Source organism: Nomascus leucogenys, chromosome 10 (genome assembly GCF_006542625.1).
Source record: "Nomascus leucogenys isolate Asia chromosome 10, Asia_NLE_v1, whole genome shotgun sequence".
Lineage (NCBI taxonomy): Eukaryota > Metazoa > Chordata > Mammalia > Primates > Hylobatidae > Nomascus > Nomascus leucogenys.
In genome coordinates, this window is record NC_044390.1 from 35,386,575 (window position 1) to 35,409,473 (window position 22,899).

Consider the following 22,899-nt stretch of genomic DNA (forward strand, 5'->3'; position numbering starts at 1 on the left):
ATCTGTACAACAGACCCCCATGACACAAGTTTACCTATGTAACAAACCTGCACTTGTACCCCTGAACTTAAAATAAAAGTTTAAAAAAAATTGCCTTTTAAAAGTTTGTGGTCTAGACAGGAAGACCCAGCTGATATATACATACATAATCATATATGATTATATTACAATGTGAGAAACACAGTACAATGATGGAATTATGCACAGAGAATCATTACAGCTCTGAGGAGGTGTTGAAAATATTCTCAGGGACATGTAAAGGAAGGCTTCCTAGCGATGATGAAGCCCAACCGAGATCTTGGCTTACTCCAGTTCCTCGGACAAACTCTGCTCCTTTCACTTCCCAGCCTTTGTTCATGCTGTTTTCCCAGACTCAAAAGCTCTTCCTTCCCATTCCCCTACCTTCCCCTTCACCAATGTAAGCATTGTTCCTCAGAGAAGGATCTCTTGACCTCCAAGTCTAGGCAAAGTTCCTCTGCTTTATGTGCTCATAGCACCAGTTCTCCTTCACAGCATGAGTCACAATTACAAGACAACTAATTGTGTCAACTTCATTCTTTGTCTTCTCCTACATCACATATACCCCGTTGAGAGTGAGGACATGTTTAAGGCCATGGTTCACCACCATATCACCAGTTTCTAGTACAATTCCTTGTATGTTGTAGGTGCTCAACTAATTGTTAAATACATTAATAACTTTAAGCATTAGGGAAAGATGTAAGATAGGAAGGGAGGGGGAAGGATGAGACTAAGACAGGAATGCTAGCCAGACAGAACACCATGAACCAAGGCCCGAGAGAGCAAATGCCCTGAATGACATCTGCACAACCAAGGCAGAATTTGGCATTACTGGACTAGAATGGTTAAGGCCAGAGGAGGGACGGCCTTGCAGGTCATACTTGGAAGGAACGGTCACAATCTCATATAGCCCTGTGCATGTATCTATCACTGTGAGCGCCTTCACTCAGTCAACAAATATTTATTGAGTAGCTACTATGTGCCAGATGATCTCCTAAGCACTGGAGATTCAATGAATGTTTCTCATTTGGAGCTTAAAGTTTAGTAAAAGTTTCATTCTTGAGTCTTATTTATCTCAGGACCTGCACAGTACCGAGCAAAGTGTCTGACATGTAATAGGCACCTAAAATTTTTGATGGAAAAAAGAAGGAATAAAAGAACGAAGGTATTAAAATGGCAAGACAATCCCTGACATGAAGAGAATTGAAGAGAGAGCGTCAATCAGGAGGCAGCCTGGACTGGCCTTGCACTGCCTAGGCCCTACCCAGTTCCTCAGCCGTAGGCCCCTGGGAGTTCTATGCCCACTTCCTATTTTCCCCTTTGTTCCTGCCTCACCTGCAGGGCCCCCACTAAAGAAGGAAGCAGAGGCAGTGTTGGTTCCTTTGTTGCAGATGGAAAGCAGGGGAGAAAGTACTCTCATGTAGGCTGTCCAGGCTACAGAGAGGGAAATGGTCCCTGGTTTCTAAACTGGATCCTTGATTCCCCAAGACATACTGCTAGACATAGCATTAGGTTCTCTGGTACTACTATCATCCTCTAGACAGATTTTCAGCCAAGAAAAATTTTGACGGTTACTTGGAGACCTAAACATTTTATATGACAATGTTCCTCAAACAAAATGCTTTTCTAATTTCTGGACTTATAGTCTTCCTAAAGCTGAATATAAACAGCAGACTGTATTGCTTGATCCCTATGTGTACACTTGGCCTAGGGAAAACACTTGAGGCAAAGGGTGTGCCTTCTTTGAATCCTCCCCAGGAACCCTACCCAGGCCAGCACTTACTGCTGTGCCTTGCTCTTCAATGCCTTTGAGTAAGAAACTGAAAACTGAATTTGGGTGTCTGCTTTAACCTTGCCCACAGAAGTTTTTGAAAGTTTTGACCATGAATGCAAATAGCCATCAGCATCATGCTGCCTCACACCCAAGGTTTCTATAATATATCATTAGCTCAAGAATTGCATCACAGAGAACACCTTCCAGTCTGTGGGACTCAGTCTGTTCAGGGAAGGCTATCCGTCATCTGGTGATGGTCCCACAGCCCAGCTGCAGTCTGGACTAGGAGCAGCTTAAATGACACCTGCTCACCCTGAGCAAAGGAACTTCTGCATTTGGCTCCTGGCCCTGAGGGAGACTTTGCATGTTTGACTTTCTTGAGCTTTTTTCATGTCTACTTTTGTCTTCCACTAGCACATGGGTAGTGTGGTTAGGAGAAAATCAAAACAGACTTTGAGCATTTCATCTTAATGATTCCCTTTTCTGGCTTGAATTTTTGAATATCTTGCTACCTTTTTTCAGCCTTCACCACAGAATTTGACTGATGCATTCAACTCTCAACTTCCTCATGTTTTTGGGCATTGACATTGAGGTTCTTCACGTGCCTTTAGTGTTCAGCGTGTCCTTTTCTCCCTAGTTTTGCTCATTTTCCACTGTCAGAGCTGCATGTCCTTCCATAGTCTGCAGTCGCATTAGTAGACACGATGCCAATGGATGGGTAAGTTAAGCTGCTCCTCTGCCCAGGACCTCAACTGCAGAGGTTTCAGTCATATCTGTGTCATCTTCTCCATGTCTTGGATCTGTGTCCCTGTGGGCATCAGAGATCTCCCCAACCAGGACTTTGTAGATAATCATGTTCTTAATATCCACAAAGCAATCTGTGTTTCCTGAGTGAGGAAACACATAGGGCAAAGCAGCAGCCTATATCCATTTTCCCCAATTGTAGTATTAGGTAACATATTTGACCATTACATTTTGTGGCCGCTCATCCATTCAGAAGCCAGCTGTGGTTAGAATGCACTCTTAAAGAATAAGAAATTGCTTCCAGTCCTATGCATGCCATCAAATTGACCAAGGGTCAGACCCCCAGAGTATTTGAAAGAAAGGCTCTCTTTTTAAAAGTTGCGAAAACTAAGTCAGGTAGAGGTGAAGATGAAATTCACACATCTGTCATCAGCATCATCAACATTACCATCATCTCCCTCATCTCTGTAATAAACAGTGGATTGGGACAGACAAGATTTCTAGGAATATATATCTCAAAAATGTGCATAGATCTATTAAAACAAATCTATTAATATGAAATCATTTAATAAATAAATTACATGTAATTTTATTTTGTATAAATAGAAAATAAATTCTCTTTGCTTAGACTTGTCTGGCTAAAAAATACCTTACATATATGAGTTTAGAAAAATCTCTTAATGTGGGTAAAATGAATATGAGCATTTCCTGTTCAGACAACAAAACAGAGTCACAGATCGCCTCTGGGCCAAAGTTCTTGGGCTGGTGGTTGCCAGAGTCAGGACTAAACTCTTAGACTTCTAACCACGGACCAGGATTTTCTTTATTCTATCATGCTGCCATGAGCAGGAAGGGGATACAGAAATTTCACATTTAGAGCCTGGATTGAAGTGACATTTCATTGATATGGAAAAGGCTTTTTAGAAGGGGTGTGAGAAGTTCTCCGGAAGCTTGTTATTTTAAGACAATATATTTTCTTCAAACCAAGAAGCAATATTTGAAGACTTTTGGTGAACGAAGTTCTGTGTTAAGCCTGGTGGTAGCAGGAAGGGTTGTACAGGACTTTTCTCACTTGTTATATTCAATTTACATTTTAATAAGACTTGGTAGTGAATTGTATAGCCAATTGCAAGGATAAATTTGAGTTGGTGTGACCTGAAATGCAAACAGATGATCTCTCTCTAAAGTTCAAAGGCACAATATCTAGGACTGACATCTGGAAATATATGTAAGAACTCTCTAGCTCTGCATTCTCATCTGGTTAGTAGGTCACAGCTCTTCTAATATGAACCACAGTTTCACAATCAGTATAAAAGTCTATAATTACAACCATTCTTTGGAATCCTCTAAGCAAAGGAGGACATTCCTTGGCTGGTTTAGGAAAACCAGTGCAGATTTGCACTGAGAAAGGAATGCAGTCTGGAAGAGGGGCTAATAGTGAACAGATTAGGAGTTCTATTAGCTAAAAAGGAATAAGGAAAGGAGAGAAAAGGAACTTTTAAAACAGAGCTTCACAAATGCTGTCAAGAGAAGTCATATGAGTGAGATGATGGGGAAGTGGTAGAAGCAATGAATGGGAAATAATTAAATGGCAGAAAAGTTGGAATGCGGCGTTAGTAGCTGGCTAACGGATTGGAAGCTTAATCCTCATCCTTATGGTCTACATAGCAGTTGTAGCTTTCCAAGATGATTCAGTTCAACTGGTTAAAAAATAAAAAAGAGCCAAGGGTGTCAGGCAGGCAGGCAGGCACCATTTTCATCTTATAGCTGAAGACACTGAGTTCAAGGAGATTAAGCGTTTTATCCAGGGTCACATAACTGGGAAGAGCCCAAAGCGGAGGAGCCATCTCCTGACATCTAGGCCTGACTTCTGGTTTCCTCTAGGTAACTGCCTCTCCACAGAGGGAAAAGGTCTTCACCCGGAACTCTTGGCGATGAACTGACCAAGTAACGGATGAGGAGGAGGAGCTTCTCAAGAGTTCCTAGAGAAAGATGATGCCTGGGGAAGATAATGGCCAGTAGGGTTGGTGCCAGGGACTCCAGAAGGAAGAGGCTGGAGACATCCAAGAGAAATATGATCAGGAACTGGACTGAGACAGTGCTTGGAAGATGAGTGGGGAGACAGAAAGGAAAAGGCAAGCTCTGGAAGCTGACAAAGTGTGGAAGGAAGGGCAATGGCCTGTGGAAAATAATTGAGACTTGCTGCCTGTGAAGCCAATGACATGCTGTCCTTGCCCACCACTCCTGTCAGGTAAATCCATTCACTCAGGGAGGAACTGCTTCACAATTTCAGCAGGGATGCCCAGCAGCTCAGTCATCATTTTTAAGCAGTGTGTTCATCTCACACCACTGGGTGACATGTAAAGATGCGCAGTACAAGGTGTGTCAGAGGCCAGGAGCACCCAGCACACCTGACTGGGGTGTCAGAGGAGGCGCCAGGGCCTGACTCTGTGCTCACCTCCTGGATATTCTGCTTTGCCCGGCTGTCAGAGGGATGCATGATGGTCCCCATCACTTTCATGTTGCCACAGACAACCAGGGCTTCGTCCGGCGCATCTGTGTTGATTCCTATTCGACCGTGACAGACAACAGATTCTGGAACTTGTCCTCGCTGCCACAATGCATCACTGTCATTTTCAAATTGCCCAGGGTTAGAGGCCTGGAAAAATACATAAATATATTACAATTAAAGTTACAGTAGCAGGAATAGATGATCATCTTAGTGTTTAGAGCAAATGCAAACTGAATATTATCTAAGTCTTTCACAAGAGAATCCTGTATTGAGTGGGACATTCTGACATATCCAAGTAACTCTGGGGCCCAGGAGAGCCGGGGAGGCTTCCCTAACCACTCTGCCTCCCCACTAGCAGAAGCTCTTTATACCCTGATTTGAAACATCCAATCTCTACTGCATCTATCTGGAATTAAGAATGTGATCAGTTATACTAGGTGGATGATAAAGAAGAAAACTAAAAATGGTTATCTTTTCAGGAATAGTCATCATCACATCATCATCATGATTTAAAATCAGAACATTACATCAGAAAATATTACAGGTGCACTAAAGTCAGATAAATAAAAATATCTTGCATTTAGCTAGCCCTATTATAGTTTCAAAATGCTTTTATATTTATGATTTCATACACAAGTGACAAGCAAATGATAATACAAATATATTTAATATACATCAACTATTCCCTAAACACAGAGGATACTGAAGGAAGAATAATAACAGCTACATTTGTTGTGCGATAATTCACAGTGCAATTATATGAGATATGTACTACCGTCCTCATTTTATTGATACTGACACTCTGAAAAGATAAATAAATTGCCCAAAGCCACAAAGCTAATAAGTTCTGGAGCTGGAACTACAAGTCCTCTGATTATTAAATAATGATTTGCCTATTTCATGGCATTGCTTAGAAGTAGTCCTGGCAATCTTCAAAGAAAATCCAAGTGAAACCATTGGACTAGACAAAGGTCTGGAGATATTACTCTTAAATAAAATTCTTTGTCAAAGAATGTTCCACTGCACTGCCTTCCTTCCTCCCTGCTTCCCTGTAGCCACTGAATATATTCCCAAATATTTTAAAGTAGGCATCTCTAAATCCCTCAAAACCCTCACAACAATATTAATTTGTTTTTAAAATTATGACGTATTTTTATGATTGAGGCAAGTTGTCACAACTTTAGACAGTTGCGATCCTGATTATCTAAAAAGTCAGTACTAATACTTGATTTTTTATCTTTCTGGTGGTATATGATACATTGCAAGCTCAGCACCTGAATATGCACAGATTTTCTCTGAAGACTACTCAGGGAACCAGTAACAATGGTTTTCTCAAGGATGGAGCCTGGGAGATGGAGAAACAGTGGTAGGAGGGAGACTCACCTTTCACTATATACTCTCTTGGTATTGTTTGAGTGTTTTGCTATATGCATTTGTTACAATTTTAAAAATAATTAAAAGAAACCACAAAGTTTATTTCTTAGTTTGGGTTTAAAGAACTTTTTGATGTCTTCAATTTCCTAATTCAGTCCCAAGTGTCTGAACCCTGAGCTGCTTGGAAGACTCAACCATTGATACCTGATAGACAAAAGCAGTGAAAGAGGCTGGGTGTGCGGTGGCTCACACCTGTAATCCCAGCACTTTGGGAGACTGAGGTGTATGGATCACTTGAGATCAGGAGTTCAAGACCAGCCTGGCCAACATGGTGAAGCCCCATCTCTACTAAAAATACAAAAATTAGCCATGTGTGGTGGCATGTTCCTGTAGTCCCAGCTACTCAGGAGGCTGAGTCAGCAGAATCACTTTAACTCGGGAGGTGGAGGTTGCAGTGAGCTGAGATCATGCCACTGCACTCCAGCCTAGGGGACAGCACAATACTCTGTCTCAAAAACAACAATAACAACAACAACAAAACAGCAGTGAAAGAATGTAATGTAAAGTAATGGGGTGGGAGGGTAGTGGGGAGTGGGGGAAGAATATAAAGTAAAAGCTTTGAACATTATTTTGTGTAAATTTACTTGAACAAAGAGCTTTTCTGTAAGTTCCCTAGAGCCCCTTGGTTGTGAATGGCAAATTGGCTTTGACTCAAATCCTTTTATAGCAACGAATCAACTAAATCCAAAGGTATGCCATATAAGATGGTGATGTATTTTTCTCTATTTTGAACATAATGAGCCACTTCAAGGAAACAAAATAAGACAGTGATGAATTTTTTCGTAATGAGCTTTGGGATAGTTATTATCATGTTGGTAACTTGATACTGGAACAGCAGATAGAAGTGGATTTAATTTTTTGGAACAATTGCAATATTCTCACTTAGCTTTCATCAGATGAGAACTCAAATCCCTAAAATATATTCACATTATTTTGGAAAGGGCCACAGATTCACAACATTCTAAATATATAGCCCTAGGGAGAATTCCTCATCAGTAACAGGAAATGTTCTCATAAGATCTGTGAACTTATTTCCTTTCTCTGGAATCCACAACCTTCATGTGTCAAAGCAAGCCACAATATACTACCTCTTTGTGGAATGATGAGTTTGTATTCATATGTGACCCAATAGTGGCTGATGGATATCAAACACCAAAACGAATTAATTAAAATTTCTAAAATACTTTTATTGTTTGTCTCATATCCTCTTATTTAGGGAAGAGACCCAAGCATTCTAGCCTATGTTATAACACAAACTAGCTGTGTGACCTTGGGGCAGTCACTTAATCTTTCTGTACTGTGTCCTCCTCTGATGAATAAAGAATCATGTCTCCTTTACCCACCTCATAGGGTTATTGTGGGATTAAGTGAAATCATGTGTGCATGAACAGTTTGCAAAGATGAGGATGAAAAGTCTCAAAGTTATTCTCGACACACTATCCTGGGCACAGCAGCAGCTATTTAACCTATAATTGCTTCATCCGCTCTCCTCAACAACGCACCTGCGGAGTTGCACAATTTCAGGGGGACGCCTTTCATAAAAAATACAATGTAAATGGCGCCCCCTGCAGGTTATTGGAATAGAAAACAGCATCAGCAGCAATTTGAAGCCTATGCTGTTAGAAATGAAAAGTTGGAATTTGTTTTACCATCGTTTGGGATTCGAAAGCAGCCAAAGAACTAATAGAAGAGCTTGACCTGAGGAAGGCAGCTCTTAGGAAGTCCATTTTTGCACCTTTTGAAAGGGTTACAGAAAAAGGACCTAGAAATACTCTCTGCTGGTGCTACTCAAAGCGTGGTCTGCAGGCTAGCAATATCAGCATCTCCTGCAAGCCTCTTAGAAATGCATATTTTCAGGCATCCCTAACCTACTGAATCAAAAACACAGGTATTTGTGTTCTTACAAGCTCTCTGGGGATTCTTATTCATAATACAAGCTTGAGAACTACTTCTTTATGCCATGTACTCCTGGTCATAAGTTGCCCTTCTGTAGTTGACAGAAAGATCTGTTGAGTCCAAAACAGGCATTACTCCATAAATTGTTTTCTTTGAGTAAATAAAAATTCACCTGAACTTCAAAAGAGGAATGCGTGTGTCTGTGTTTGAGTGTGTGTGCATGTGTGCACATATGCATTATTATATCATCTTCCGCAACCCTAGGTTTGGCTTCCCACATCACGCACTGCCATTTTCAGAGCAGTAGAGGAAGAATTCTTGGGGACATGCCCATTTCTATTCTTCTGGAAAAGAAACTGGAATAATTTATTGGTTTTAAAAATGAGGAAACCCTAGAGTGTCTTTGAAAGGCAGACAAAAGTTATCATCCCTCCTGCTTGCAACATTGCACTCCAAACCAGGTTTAATTAAGTATTTTAGAAGGAAAGTGGGGCTGAGATAGAAGAGCCCAGTCATTAACAAGGGGAATCTGAAGGAACTCCACTGGGGAATGCTCCCAGAAACAAAGACTCAGCAAATAAATCTGTTCTTTGCAGTAAGCCTTAATTTTCATTAAATTGGTCAATTTATACTACAGGACCATAATATACTTCTAAAGCTGTTTTGATTGACAACCCAGATGAACAATTACCGGGTTCTGCCCACCATTCTCTCTCCAAGCAGAATTCTGACAAGCTTGGTCTCCTGGACCCTTCCTGGAGGCCTGGAACTCATCTAGGTCTAATCCTCATACAATCACCCTTACCAAATAGTAAAATGCCAATCTCTGCCATTAGGAGGAGTGGTTCTTAGGCCACAGAACAAGTCTGGATTTGCTTAAATGCAGTTTTCATTTCTCCATTTAATGTGGTCGGCTTGTAGTGTCTTTGTCAAATTTTTCTTCCCATTCTTCATTCTGGAGCTTAAACTAACATAACCAGGCCATGGCCTAAGAGGCCACATCTGGCTCTTTTGTAGAATGTTGGCTGGTCTGCCCTCTGCCCAACCCATTTGTATGCACCTGTATAGGCCCCTCTAGAATCTCAGGTGGTAGAAAATGTATTCTGTGGACATTTCTAAAACTCACTAATTCAAACAATAATGCCATTTCTTAAACAATTAAATAAGCTGAAAAGTCTGCATTCATTTTCATTTCTGTGTTTTAGAGTTTGAATGAAATAATATCAATAAGATATTTCTAGTGGAGGGATGAATGGTTGATGTTAGTAATCCTTTTCTTCTCATTGCTGTTAGGGTAACTTTTGTGTTATCCAGCACACTTGTAGAATAGGGTATTCTCGTTTTTTTTTTTTTTTTTTTTTTTTGAGACGGAGTCTCGCTCTGTCACCCAGGCTGGAGTGCAGTGGCGCAATCTCGGCTCACTGCAAGCTCCGCCTCCCGGGTTCACGCCATTCTCCTGCCTCAGCCTCTCCGAGTAGCTGGGACTACAGGCGCCCGCCACCACGCCCGGCTAATTCTTTTGTATTTTTAGTAGAGATGGGGTTTCACCATGGTCTCGATCTCCTGACCTCGTGATCCGCCCGCCTCGGCCTCCCAAAGTGCTGGGATTACAAGCGTGAGCCACCACGCCCGGCAGAATAGGGTATTCTCTTTAACCAAAATTGTGTCTGGGAGAAGACTATGAGATCTGGAATACAATCATTTTTTAAAATAAAAATTTAGTGAATAGCATGATACCCAAACTATGCTGAGTAAATTTAATATTTTTGGTATTCATACCGAATATGAATTATGGAACTTTCTACTTCTCAAAGTCATCATTATGATCTCATTATCATTGTGCTTTGGATTTGAGGAGATGCCAATTAACAGACAGTTTTTGGTAAACAGAATGCTAGAAAGTGGAGCTCCCTCCCTGTCATGTTGCTGTTGTGTGGACTTGCACAGCAGCTGCATACAGCTTTGCAGGAGCTGTCAGCAGCAAATGGAGAAACTTTGTCACTAGGTAAATTATTCCAAGTATGCAGGTGACTAGCAGACTATCTGTCTGAAGTATAAGTTATACAGCTCCGGAGAGTACTGTCATGATATCTTATCTATGCTAACTCTGAAAAGAATGGCATTATCTGTCTCTATTCCTTCCTAAGAGAAACAATATGCAACCTAGGTTTCCAGACTTTACTTTAAATCTGATTTGTTAGCACAGCAAGGCAATTCCAGATTACATCAAATGAGATGTCAAAGATGGCCCTGGCCCCTGCAGAGGCATGGACAGGCACTCTGTGACTGGCTTATGATGCAAGGAGATGGCCCCACCTGCCTCTGCCCCAGATGATCCTCGTTTGCTACATGTTATGTCAGAACCCACAAAAATGCAGCCTGGAGTGTGCATGTCCTTCCCTAACCCTGGGATTGCTGAACACATAAGTGTTTTACCTCATTTCTATCATTACTTCATCTCCATTACAATGCTGAGACACAGTTAAAGGATTTCCACTAATAGGAGGCTTATTAATTTTAATTGACAAAAGGAATTACAGAGGGCCCTTTGTTTCAGAACAGTTCGACACGGGCAAGGAGAGATGCCATTTCCCCAAATGGGCAGATCTTCTTTTCTTCCTCAGGGCCTCAGGTTAATAGCCACATACATGGGCAGGCCCACAGTGAACACTGTTCTCTATCGGCGTTTGCATGCCTTCCTGTATCACTTCAAAGATCCATAACAACACAGCCCCTCCCAGGGCTGCCAGGCCTGTGGCTACCTGTTACTTCATGCCTCTGGTATTTTCAGTGGTGGCCAGCCTGAACTCACACAGCTGCAGCTGCAGCTGCCAACAGCTTTATGTTTTGCGCCTGCCAAGACTCCCCTGCACAGCTGTGACCAATCATTCATTCAGCAAAATGTGCTGAGCCAGCCATTCCCATGTGCTAGACAGTAGCCCAGATGCCCTGGTACCACCAATCACATTTGGCCTGGAATGCTTTCCTACCACTTTCCCCACCCTGTGGGCTTTAGGGTCAGAGAGATCCAGGCTCCATCATTTACAGTTCGTGAGATCATGGGTTAGTTACTTAGCCTCTTAAGCCTCAGTTGCTCTGGGTATAAATAATGTAATGTGAAAGAATAACAATGTAAAATGATGTTATATGTAAATTGTTTAGCTCAGTGCCTAGAACATAGAGTAAAAACCAGAGTTTCTCAACCTCAACACCACTGACATTTTGGGGGGTATAGTTTTTTGTTGTGGAGGTTGTCCTGTGCATTGTAAGGTACTGAGCAGAATCCCTGGTCTCTACCCACTAGATGCCAGCTGTGACAACCAAAAATGTCTCCAGACATTGCCAAGTGACCCTTGGAGAACAAAATTGCCCTCGTTTGTGAACCACTGTGTGAAAACTAAAATAATAGTTTCTGCTATTACTATCATTATCATCGAAATAGCATATTCAAGCACACCATTGAAAATTCAAATTCTGCCTACATGGGAGGAAAGCATGTGAGATCCAGAAAAGTCAGAGAACTGAGCTTACCCTTACAATGATCCTTTCAGAGATGTGGGCAGACAACAGATAGAACTGGTCTTGATTAGCAGCATACAGTCCAACCACCAACATGAAGTATCTAATTCAGAGACAGCAGACCAATGCCAACGCATCAGGAATGCAGACACAATTTGTACAATCAAATACCAGCCAACAGTTGATCAATAGTGAACTTATCAAGAAGAGTTTGCTTATTTAAAGACTGCCTTTTCCCTTCTGTTCTAAGTTGTCCCCCCAGTGAAACAAGAGAGTAGTTGATTCACTTGCTATTGTTCTGGGTCAGCTCTTTGCCCAGTTGGTGGTATTTGGGAGCTGTTTTACATGCCCCAAAAGAGGAGGAAAGCAGGTCACCCTGAGGAGATGTCCCAGGAGGGGTCTGGGTCAGCCTATCCGTGCTGATTCAGCACAGGCCTCTCCACGCTGCAGTCCTGGGCCCTCAGCACAGCATGGCTCACAAATACAACAGGAAGCCACCTTAAAGTCCTTTTGTTCAGAGCCACAGAAGCCACATGGCCTGGGCCTTAATGGAGACTGACTCCTAGAGTCTGCCCTACCACACTGGATCCTTACCAGTTCAGCCTGCTCTTGGCCATATGTCCTGTGCCTTCAACAACTTCAGGGCTTGATTTTAGCCCTTCAATTGCTTCCAAGGCAATTTTCATCACTGTTATTTCAATTGCCTCTTCATATGTACCACTGATGAGATAGTTTTAAGACTAGACCACTTCTTAAAAGTCAAAATTAAAACTATCCTCATCAAAGAAGCTTTTTTCCAAGAACTGCATGAAAAAACTTCACCAGCTTCCTCTGTAACACTCCTATTCTCCTAGAGAACAAGAGTTTCCCTCTGCATCTAAAGTAAATCAGTAAGAGTAGTAACTGTTATCATTATTAGTATTAGTTACTATCAAGAGCTCAGTGTGCCATGTGCCGGGCTAAACAGTTTACCTACATTAGTTTATTTTTATCCCCAAAACAACTTTATTGGAGTAGAATATTGTTATTGTCTCTATTTTATAGGACAGGAAAATGAGTCTCAGAGAGGTTAAGTTATATGCCCGAAGTCACTCACCTAGTAAATGCCAGTATCAAATAGTCAAATTCAATTCTATCCAACTCCAAAACCTATGTTCTAAAACCAGCTGTTCTCAAACTTGAGCATGTATCAGTGTCACCTGGAGGGTTTGTTAAAATACAAATTGCTGAGCCCCATCCCCAGAGTTTTTGATTCAGAGTTTTTGATTCTTCAGTAAGGCCCAAGAACTCGCATTTTTAACAAGTTTCCATCTCTGCTAGTCCTGGAACCATACTTTGAAAACCACAGGTCTAAATCATGAAAACATGTTATTTTCTTTTTTAATCAAAAAGGTCATAGCAGAACTTCAGGACTAGAGATCAGCACACTGGTTGAGAAATGCAGTCAGTCCTCAATCTGTGGATGGCAATGAGACATAAACATGTGGTCACTCTAGAAAACCATGGAGGCAGTCGAGCCAGGCAGAGATAGGGCAGGGCAGGAAAGTGGGCGTTGAAGGGCATGGGGGTGGGAGAAGAAAGATGTCCACAGGTAAAGGAGAAATGTTAATAAACTGAGAGTCAGAGAAGGGAGGAAAGTGGCTTAGAGGACCTGTGTTCTGGCTGGTAGCACTAGGAGGATCAGAGGGGCCCCAGGAGGGCACTTCCTGGCCAGATAAAGTACCCAGCCACACTGCCATGCACACAGTGACATCAGTACCTCTGGTCTGGATTTGGTTTTCCCTTTTTTCTCATATTATTTGCTGTGGTTTCACTGAAGTGTAATCGTCCCAGCGTTACTTTGGTGACCTGGTCAGTCAGTAGATCAATTCTAAAACAAACAGCAAAAAAAACCAAGAGACTATAAGAGAACACCAAATCTCTGATCGTATCTAATCCACTTTCAGACTCCCAGCTATGCTTGGTTCCCAGTTCTCACCACACTGAAAGAACAGTTTATTCTAGTCCCCGATTACTAACTTCTATCCACAGCATGGTCAGCAATAGCTGCCAGGAAGGCCATGGAATATCTTGAAGGGTAAGAAATGCTCAGTCAGTAAAAGCTCAAGCCTGGAGTTTCCAACTCACAAGGGCTGTATGCTCCATATACCCAGCATGGGTTCTTTCACCTCCACAGTGGGGAAAGAAAACCTTTCATTTCTGCCGCTGCCACTGTTGTGATAGCACTCACCTCCTGACTGAAGCAGTTTAGGTCTCACGTGAATGCCTTTGCATCCCCTTCATGTATTTGCCTCTCTTAGCCTAGCAGTGGGAGGCAGCTTCTTCCAAAGGAAGGCCACAAACACCCTGCCCAGGCAAGGGAGAACCAGATGCACCACGCACATTTAGTGCGGTGTTTGTACAAGTGGCTTCTGGACTGTCCAGGCCATGAAACCATCTTCTTCTCAGCCCAAAGGGGGTTGACTCAGGGTCAAAACCCTGAAATGTCTCCACTGCATCCCTGCCAAACCATTCAAAAAGCAAATCCCACTCACTGTAAGTCATCCTACAGAGAGGACTCTAGCTTGGACTGCCATATTGCTTTGCATACTACCAGCTATATATGCTTTCTATATTGGAATCTATTCAGCAAGCAATCAACATGGCTTTAAAGAATAAGGAAAAATGACTTCTAAGTACAGCATGGATATACAATCTTGAAATTAATTCAATCAACATCATGCTGATTTAAATGAAAAATTAAAAGAAAGATCTAGCCATAATTTATCTCAAGGAACTAAAGTTGTTAGTAAGGTTGTTAGCAAAGTTTTTAGCAATAAACTATATAAAAATAACAGTGGCTTTAAAAATGGATCGTTTTATAAAGAATTTTTGCAACAGTTTCAATGCATAGTACAACTTCACTTTTGTTGATAAACATATATTCATAAGATTAACATTAATACTACATTAATGGCAGGGCGCTGTGGCTCACACCTGTAATCCCAGCACCTTGGGAGGCTGAGCCAGGCAGATCACCTGAGTTCAGGAATTCAAGACCAGCCTGGCCAACATGGTGAAACCCCATCTCTACTAAAGATACAAAAAATTAGCCAGGCGTGGTGGCTCATGCCTGTAATCCCAGCTACTCTGGAGGTTGAGGCAGGAGAATCCCTTGAATCCAAGAGGCGGAGGTTGCAGTGAGCCCAGAGCATGCCACTGCACTCTAGCCTGGGCAACAAGAGCAAAATTCTTTCTCAAAAAAAAAAAACCACTACATTGACATTATTAATTTGGATTCTATTCTATGGTAGGTTTCATTTTAAATAAGCAAAATAAATTAGACAATAAATAAAATTTTATATATATATATAAAAAACAAAGTAGGTGTTTATTCACAAAACATTCACAAAGGAATTCAGAAAATAAATTCTTACTTAACAGGATTGAAAATCTTTTTGCTCCTATCTGCTTGGGACTGTTCAATAGCAATTATTTGATTGGTGGCTTCTACCTGTATGAAACAACAAAAAGTAAACTAATTAATTAATTAATTAAAATGTTAATTAGCAAAGAATGTTCGAGTACTTAAAAAGCTTTTCAAGACATCATCCTAGGCACTGGGCAGGAGGAACAAGTCACTGAAAAGACACATAAGACAATAGTCCCTACCTTAATGCGGTGTTCTGTTGATGAGGAAAGAAATAAATACCTGTGAAATTAAACAATGAGAACACAAGACAACAGAGTATTTCAGGTAGGCAGTGAATACAGAGAGGGCTGGAAGATGGCTGAAACATCAGGAGTAAGGCAGCCCCTTATTTATTCATTCATTCTAGAAGTACTTATGGAGCACCCACTATGTATGAGGAACGGCTTTAGGCATTAGAGATAAGAACTGAACACAATTAACAAAATTCCTGTCCTTGGGGAGCTTATTATGAAGAAACAATGATATACAATATAATAAATAAAGCATAGGAATTAACATTTATTCAGCATCTGCTACAAATTTTTCTTGTTCTGTGAATATTGGAAAGGGCTTGTGAGACCAGCCCTGTAATATACAACTGGTGGGTATTCACATTGTAACAAATCTTTCTAGAAAGCAATTAGTGGCCTATATCAAGAGTTTTAATAATATGTATCTTTCATGTGTAAATTCCCCTTCTGGAATATATCCTTATGCAAAGGTTGGTGGATGTTCACTGAAGTTTTATTAACAATAAAAAATGGAAAATAAACAAAACTTCTAATAATAAGGGAATTAACATGATGCATCCATACAATGGAAAACTATATCATCTTTGTGAACAATATTTTTGTGGGGTCCTTAATAATATCATATAATGTGATGTTCACAATATATTACTAGCAATATGAGATTAATTTTAATAACAGAAAAAATAAGAAAAAAATAGGCTACCAAATGGTGGATCCCAAATACAAATGAATTTTATCTTTTTCATACATTTCTATTATGTTCCAAAATTTTCATAATGAACTCATATTACATTCATAATCATAAAAGGAATGTCTTTTTGTTGCTTGTTTGTTTGATGTTTCTATGTGTTTTTGTTTTTGTTTTGTTTTGTTTTTAAGAGCTCGGTTTGGTGCAAGAACAGTTACGTGTGCAGCAGCCAAGCCTTAGTGCCTAAGCCCAGCTTAGCTATCAGAATAAAATGTGTAGGCCAGGCAGAATGGCTCATGCCTGTAATTCTAACACTTTGGGAGGCAGAAGCAGGAGGATTGCTTGAGCCCAGGAAGTTGAGGCTGTAGTGAGCCATGATAAAGCCACTGCACTCCAGTCTAGGTGACAGAGCGAGACCCTGTCTTAAAGAAAACAAAACAACAACAAAAACAACTAAATATGCAGATAATGAATGCTTCTCTCTCTTAGGAACTGGATGTAAAGTTACAGTTTAAGAATTACTTTTTGATCACTCAGAAGTCATATTACCTGCATTCTGCTCTATCATTTACTACCTTGGATGAATTGTGTAACCTTATTGGTCCTCAGTCTCCCCTCTGTTAAACTGTAGAGGAGGGCGTTGACTAAATTAGTGGCTTCTTGGCTTTTTTTTAGGTCACAGATCTCTTTGATAATCTGATGAAAATAATGAATCTACTTCATATGAAAATGCATCAACATCAATAAAAATAAAATAATTAAGAATACATTTAGTAAAAGAATTGCAAGAGTATTCACTGAAAACTATAAAACTATCATTTGAAGTGATGCTGTGCCATTTTCTGAGCCCAGGCTTATGAAATTGACATCTTGGCTGGATATAGTGGCTTATGCCTGTTATCCCAGCACTTTGGGAGGCTGGGGCAGGAGGGTCACTTGAGCCCAGGAATTCAAGATCAGCCCAGGCAACATAGTGAGACCCCATCTCCACAGAAACAACCAGGCATGGTGGTACACACCTGTGGTCTCAGCTACTTGGGAGGCTGAGACCTAGAACTCAACTACTTGGGAAGCTTCAAACTATACTTTGAAGTGATGCTGTGCCATTTTCTGAGCCCAGGCTTATGAAATTGACATCTTGGCTGGATATGGTAGCTCATGCCTGTTATCCCAGCACTTTGGGAGGCTGAGGCAGGAGGGCCACTTGAGCTCAGGAATTGAAGACCAACCCAGGCAACATAGTGAGACCCCATCTCTACAAGCACAGTCAGCATGGTGGCACACACCTGTGGTCTCAGCTATTTGGGAGGCTACCACTTGAGCCTGGGAGGTCAAGGCTGCAATGAGCCATAATCATGCTGCTGTGCTCCAGCCTGGGTGACAGAGAAAGACCATGTCTCAAAGAAAAAAAGAAAGAAAGAAAGAAAGAAAGAAAAAGAAAGAAAGAAAGAAAGAAAAGAAAGAAATTGACATCTTTCACTTCACTTGTCTTGCAATGTTTATCCTTAGAAGCCAGCCACCATGCTGTGAAGAAACACAAGCTTTCCCAAAGAGCAGTTCACATGGAGAAGAGCTAAGCCCTGTCAGTTACAGCCCCATTTGAGCTCCAGCTGATGGCCAGCCCAAACTCAACAGGCATCTGAGTGCTTCTTGAAAATGGCCCAGTTAAGCTGCCCCAGTTGATGACTTCTGAGCAAAGATGAGTTGTCATAGTCACACTCTGACCCAGTTGCAGATTTGTGACCAAAATAAAGGACTGTTATTCTTTTAAGTCATTTTGGGATAGTTTGTCATGCAGCAATTGACAACTGAAACAAAATAAATGTTGACTGATGTAAACTGAACTAAATAAAAGACATACCTTAATGCCAAAAGCTTTCAAGTAAAACATTTCTATTGGCTTTAGGCCCATCTCGGTTTCAACAAATTTTGGACTTCCCCAAACTTGGATGTGAATGGTTATCTGAAAATGATTCTTCTTTTGGCAAACAAAAGCTTCATCTGCTGGTGAAAAATTAAATCCTTTGTCTATTACAACTCGATAGCCCACATCAGGTCTATGAAAAGAGAAACCAAGAAGCCAGTTTTACAAATGTTTTCTATATATTTATTTTCATTAACAATATTAGTTGTATAAACATTTCAAGAAAATGTACTGTAAGAAGTGCCTTTTGCTATATTTAATCAATTGATTTCTTGAATTTTTAATGAGGAAATAAAAATAACATTTCAAAACACAGCTGGCTGTTTCCCACCTTTTTATTTTCTCACAAAGAAGTACAATCTTTTTTTTTTTCTTGAGACAGTCTTGCTCTGTCCCCTAAGCTGGAATGCAGTAGCACCAACTTGGCTCACTGCAACCTCAGCCTCCTGGGTTCAAGCAATTCTCCTGCCTCAACCCCGTGAGTAGCTGGGACTACAGGTGCGCACCACTACGCCCGGCTAATTTTTGTATTTTTAGTAGAGACAGGGTTTCGCCATGTTGGCCAGGCTGGGTTTCAAACTCCTGACCTCAAGCGATCCCACCCACCTCGGCATCCCAAAGTGCTAGGATTACAGGTGTGAGCTACCGCACCCAGCCAGAAGTACAATTCTTGCCAAATGGAAGCATTATTTTTTTCAGATTGCCTTTCCCCTTTGTACTTTTTAGACTTTTGACTCCACAATACAATAGAAAGATGTAGGCTAGATGTTGAGAAGTCAACACATTACTTAGACTTGTGAAATATCTGGGGTAGAATTAATCTCTTTTCTCCTTTAGGAAAAAAAAAGTCTCAAAATTTCACCAGCAACACCATATTTAAAAAGTCACTTGGATGAAAGAATATTCAGCCTATTGATGATCACATGAAAAAGCAGACTTAGCAGAATTACCAGGAATAGCTCTTAAATCAAATCAATCAGAGCCAGTTATGCAATCGATTGGAAACCTGTTTTCACTAGAGTATGGTCATTTCCTTTTTATTCTCCCAATTTGGTAATAGCACTGAAAACCTACAACGGTGGTTACTTCTGCAGAAAGAAATGGGATAGTGGCAGGGTGGCTAATCAAATTTTTGCTTTATTGGTTTTATCATTGCTATTTCTAATAGCAATGCTTTGTGTATATAAATTGAGCATCCCAAATCTGAAAATCCCAAATCTGAAGTACTCCAAGATCCTAAACTTTTTTTTTTTTTTTTTTGAGACAGAGTCTCGTTCTGTCGCCCAGGTGGAGTGCAGTGGTGTGATCTCAGCTCACTGCGACCTCTGCCTCCGGGTTCAAGCAATTCTCCCAGCCTCAGCCTCCTGAGTAGCTGGGATTACAGGCTCCAGTTACCATGCTCGACCAATTTTTGTATTTTTTTAGTAAAGGGGGTTTCGCCATGTTGGCCAGACTGGTCTTGAACTCCTAACCTCAGGTGATCCGCCCGCCTTGGCCTCCCAGAGTGCTGGGATTACGGGCGTGAGCCACTGCTCCCAGCCGATCCAAAACTTTTTGAACACCAACATGATGCTCAAAAGAAATGCTCACTGGAGCATTTCAGATTTCAGATTTTTGGATTAGGGTAAATATAATACAATCTTCCAAAATCCAAAAAAGTTCCCAAATCAGAAATACTTCTGATGTCAAACATTTCAGATAAGGAATACTCAAACTGTAATAGCCTTAATAAAATAATTCTAAAATGTTAATAAAAAGAAAATATATTAAATGTATAACATTATCAAATAGAGAATATAAAAGTTAAAAACTTCTTTGATGAATTTTTCCCATGCATGATGAAAATATGTAGCAGGATTTTTAATTCATCAAGCTTCCTAAATGTGGGTTTCTTCTCAAGAAAGAAGCTCTCCACAAGCAGAGGAGGGCAGTACTCACTGCTCTACTACTGTACAGATCTGTGCATCCTGGGATCTCAATTTGGATGGCTGCTATTATAATGAATAACACAGAGTTTCTAAATTTTCCTCTAATTCCAGAAACAGAAAAAAATAATGGGTCTCTTGGGAGAAGAGTGTTCATGTTCTTTGCACCTTCCCAGTGGATCAAGTTACTGAGTCATTGGCTACCCTTAAGGAGCCAATCAGTCAAAGGCTCCATAATCACTGTGCCTGCCAGCAGCAAAAAGAAAATCCACTGAATGAAGAATTTGATAAAGACTACATGTCTTATGCCATCTGGAAACTGCTTATTGACTCGAGTTTCTAGAATTAATCTGCTAATTTGTTCATCTAAAGGCTAGATGGATAGAACTATATAGATTTTACTACAGAGGGTAATAAGAACTGTCTTGATTGAGAATAAAACATTTTTGGTGATGTTTTATGCTTCACTGTCAAAAACTCTGAAGAAAAAAAGTACAGCTAAGATATGAGCGTTAGGCTGAAATTTAGGACAGCAATAATCAGAAATAGAATCAATCAATAAGAATTATACTGTTGATGATTATTGTGAACCTTAAACACCAATCTCTGATTATAGAAATCTGCTTACTTAAGAATGGCAATTCTGCTTCTGATATCAAAATTTAAGTATAAAGTCAATTAAACTGGCTTTTTAAAAGTTCTTTGATAGCCCTGAAACATTATTCAGAAAAAAATTGATAAAATTTTAATGCCCTAACTGTACTGTTTTTAGGTTACTTAAGAAAATGATATTTTTGTAACAAATTAGACCTAACTATAGAAGAAAAGACGGGTGTTTTTCTGTCTTCCTAAAAACTTATACCAATATATTGATATAAGTAGTGAAATTAGGAGGGCCTGAATTCTAAACTGGGTAAATATTGCCTTCCTTTTTTGCTTAGGAAAAGTGAATTATGGCTAAATACTCAACATAAATCTGCCTCAATACTTTTGAGTTGATACCATCTGTGTTCTCCTTTCTTTCCATATCCTCTGTGTTCTCCATATTTTTCTAGATTATTGAAGCCAAGATAGGCTGTTCAAACAAACTTAAAAATGTTTTCAAATAAGAAGAGGGATAACACTTACCTTGAAAACTTGATTAACTTGTTGCATAGAGCCTGGGAAGCAGTTAAGTTTTAATTAAAACATTGAGCCTGCATGTGACAGTTTCATACCTCAGTGCTCATATTTCTTATAGAACATGGAATGTTCCCCAAAAGATAATCTAATGAAGGCCAAGCCTCAAAGCCAAAACCCATGGACCCCTCATTTCTTTTTCTAATTGCACACAGTAGAAAAGACACAAAGTCATGACATTTCAATGATATAAAGAGCAATGAGCTTCCTTTAGCTTATTAAACACACCAACTCCCAAAGTCTGTTTAACTCCCTAGATTTTGTTTTAAGGAAAATATTTCTTCCCTCTAGTACATCCACCATAAAAGTCCTAGTGATAAGCTTTACTGTATTTGAATTCGGAAAATTTTAACTTAAGTTATAGCCCAATGAAAATTCTAGAAGACTTAAGTAGGTAAATTACATGCTAAGAAATAAAGAAGTTTAAAGGATGTTTAAGAGTAATAATATAGGATTCCATATTTATTTCTTGAAAGTATATTATGTCATAAAAATTGGGTGAAGCTTTTCCACTTTTTTAGGATGTTTTATATGATTTGACTTCAGACTCCTTAACATAAAGAAACCACCTACCACGATTGCTGCAGGATATATTGTCAGTGAACTTGGTAATATTCATTCACAGCATAAATGTTGGGGGTGGTCATTGGCTCACAATTTAATGTGGCCCCCAGAAAAGTATTTTATGGCATTATAAATGAACTGCAGGATTAAATGTTAGTGATTTGGGGAATGTCTATATTCCAGTTTTTAGTTTAAACTGGGCATGTGATCCCAGAAAGATTCCTTCTTTCTCCATCACTTAGTGGTTAAATTATAATCAGATAGAACTGTAAGTCTGGCTTTCTGAAGGCCAGAAACCCATGTTCCAACTATTTATTTGTTAGGGTGCAAAACAGACACTTTCTCATTGACTTGCCCCACTTGACCAGAGGTGACATCAAAGCTCCAGTGCTTGAACTCAGTACTGAGATTTGGCACTGCCTTTCTCCCCTCACTCTCCAGCACACCCAAGGCCACTTACAGTTTTTCATAATGGCTGTTTAATAAGCTGTGCCAAGGAACACTATGGTATGGCTGCCACTTCAGAGCAGGAGAGCACTGGTCTGTAGGCATTCCGTTCTGTCCCTCACTGTCAGGGTCCTGGACTTCACTGCTGTGACTCCTACTTGTCACTGCAAAGAAACAGGTGGGTCAGAGCCTTCCTTCCAGGCTGCTTTTCCTGGACTCACAGCTAGCAGCATGAAGCTGATGAGTGGGCCATGTGTAAGGCAGAGTGACCGGGGAAGTGTCATGTGCTGGGGGTAGGAGGTGTGCTGCTGACCTCATTTTCTCATCTGTAAAAGGAGCAGCCTGGGGTCAGTGATGCCAAAGGGTGGGGGGTGAACACCGGTTGGAAACTTTGTCCCTAATATCTATCTACCCTACATCCTGCATAGCTTCTCCTCACTTTCAGTCTGTGTGGTTGCAGTGAAGTTCACTCCCAGAGCCGGGAGGGTAGGTGACCCAGCTCAATCAATCAAAGTAGAGCATTCAGTCCTTGCATCAGTAATTGCATCAGCGGTGGACATGTGGCCTATCCCA

At 40.5% G+C, this 22,899-nt stretch overlaps 1 protein-coding gene across 1 annotated transcript in view; it reads right to left on the bottom strand.

Moving 5' to 3' along the window:
• Positions 1 to 22,899, bottom strand: part of MYRFL (myelin regulatory factor like) — a 122,526-nt gene that overhangs the window by 43,582 nt on the left and 56,045 nt on the right. Inside the window, exons 6-11 of the mRNA XM_030819994.1 lie at positions 22,340 to 22,490; positions 18,149 to 18,344; positions 15,314 to 15,390; positions 13,657 to 13,767; positions 11,910 to 12,000; positions 4,995 to 5,195 (exon numbers count right to left, since the gene is read on the bottom strand). Coding sequence (XP_030675854.1) covers positions 4,995 to 5,195; positions 11,910 to 12,000; positions 13,657 to 13,767; positions 15,314 to 15,390; positions 18,149 to 18,344; positions 22,340 to 22,490 — 827 coding nt within the window. The remainder of the gene's footprint in view (positions 1 to 4,994; positions 5,196 to 11,909; positions 12,001 to 13,656; positions 13,768 to 15,313; positions 15,391 to 18,148; positions 18,345 to 22,339; positions 22,491 to 22,899) is intronic.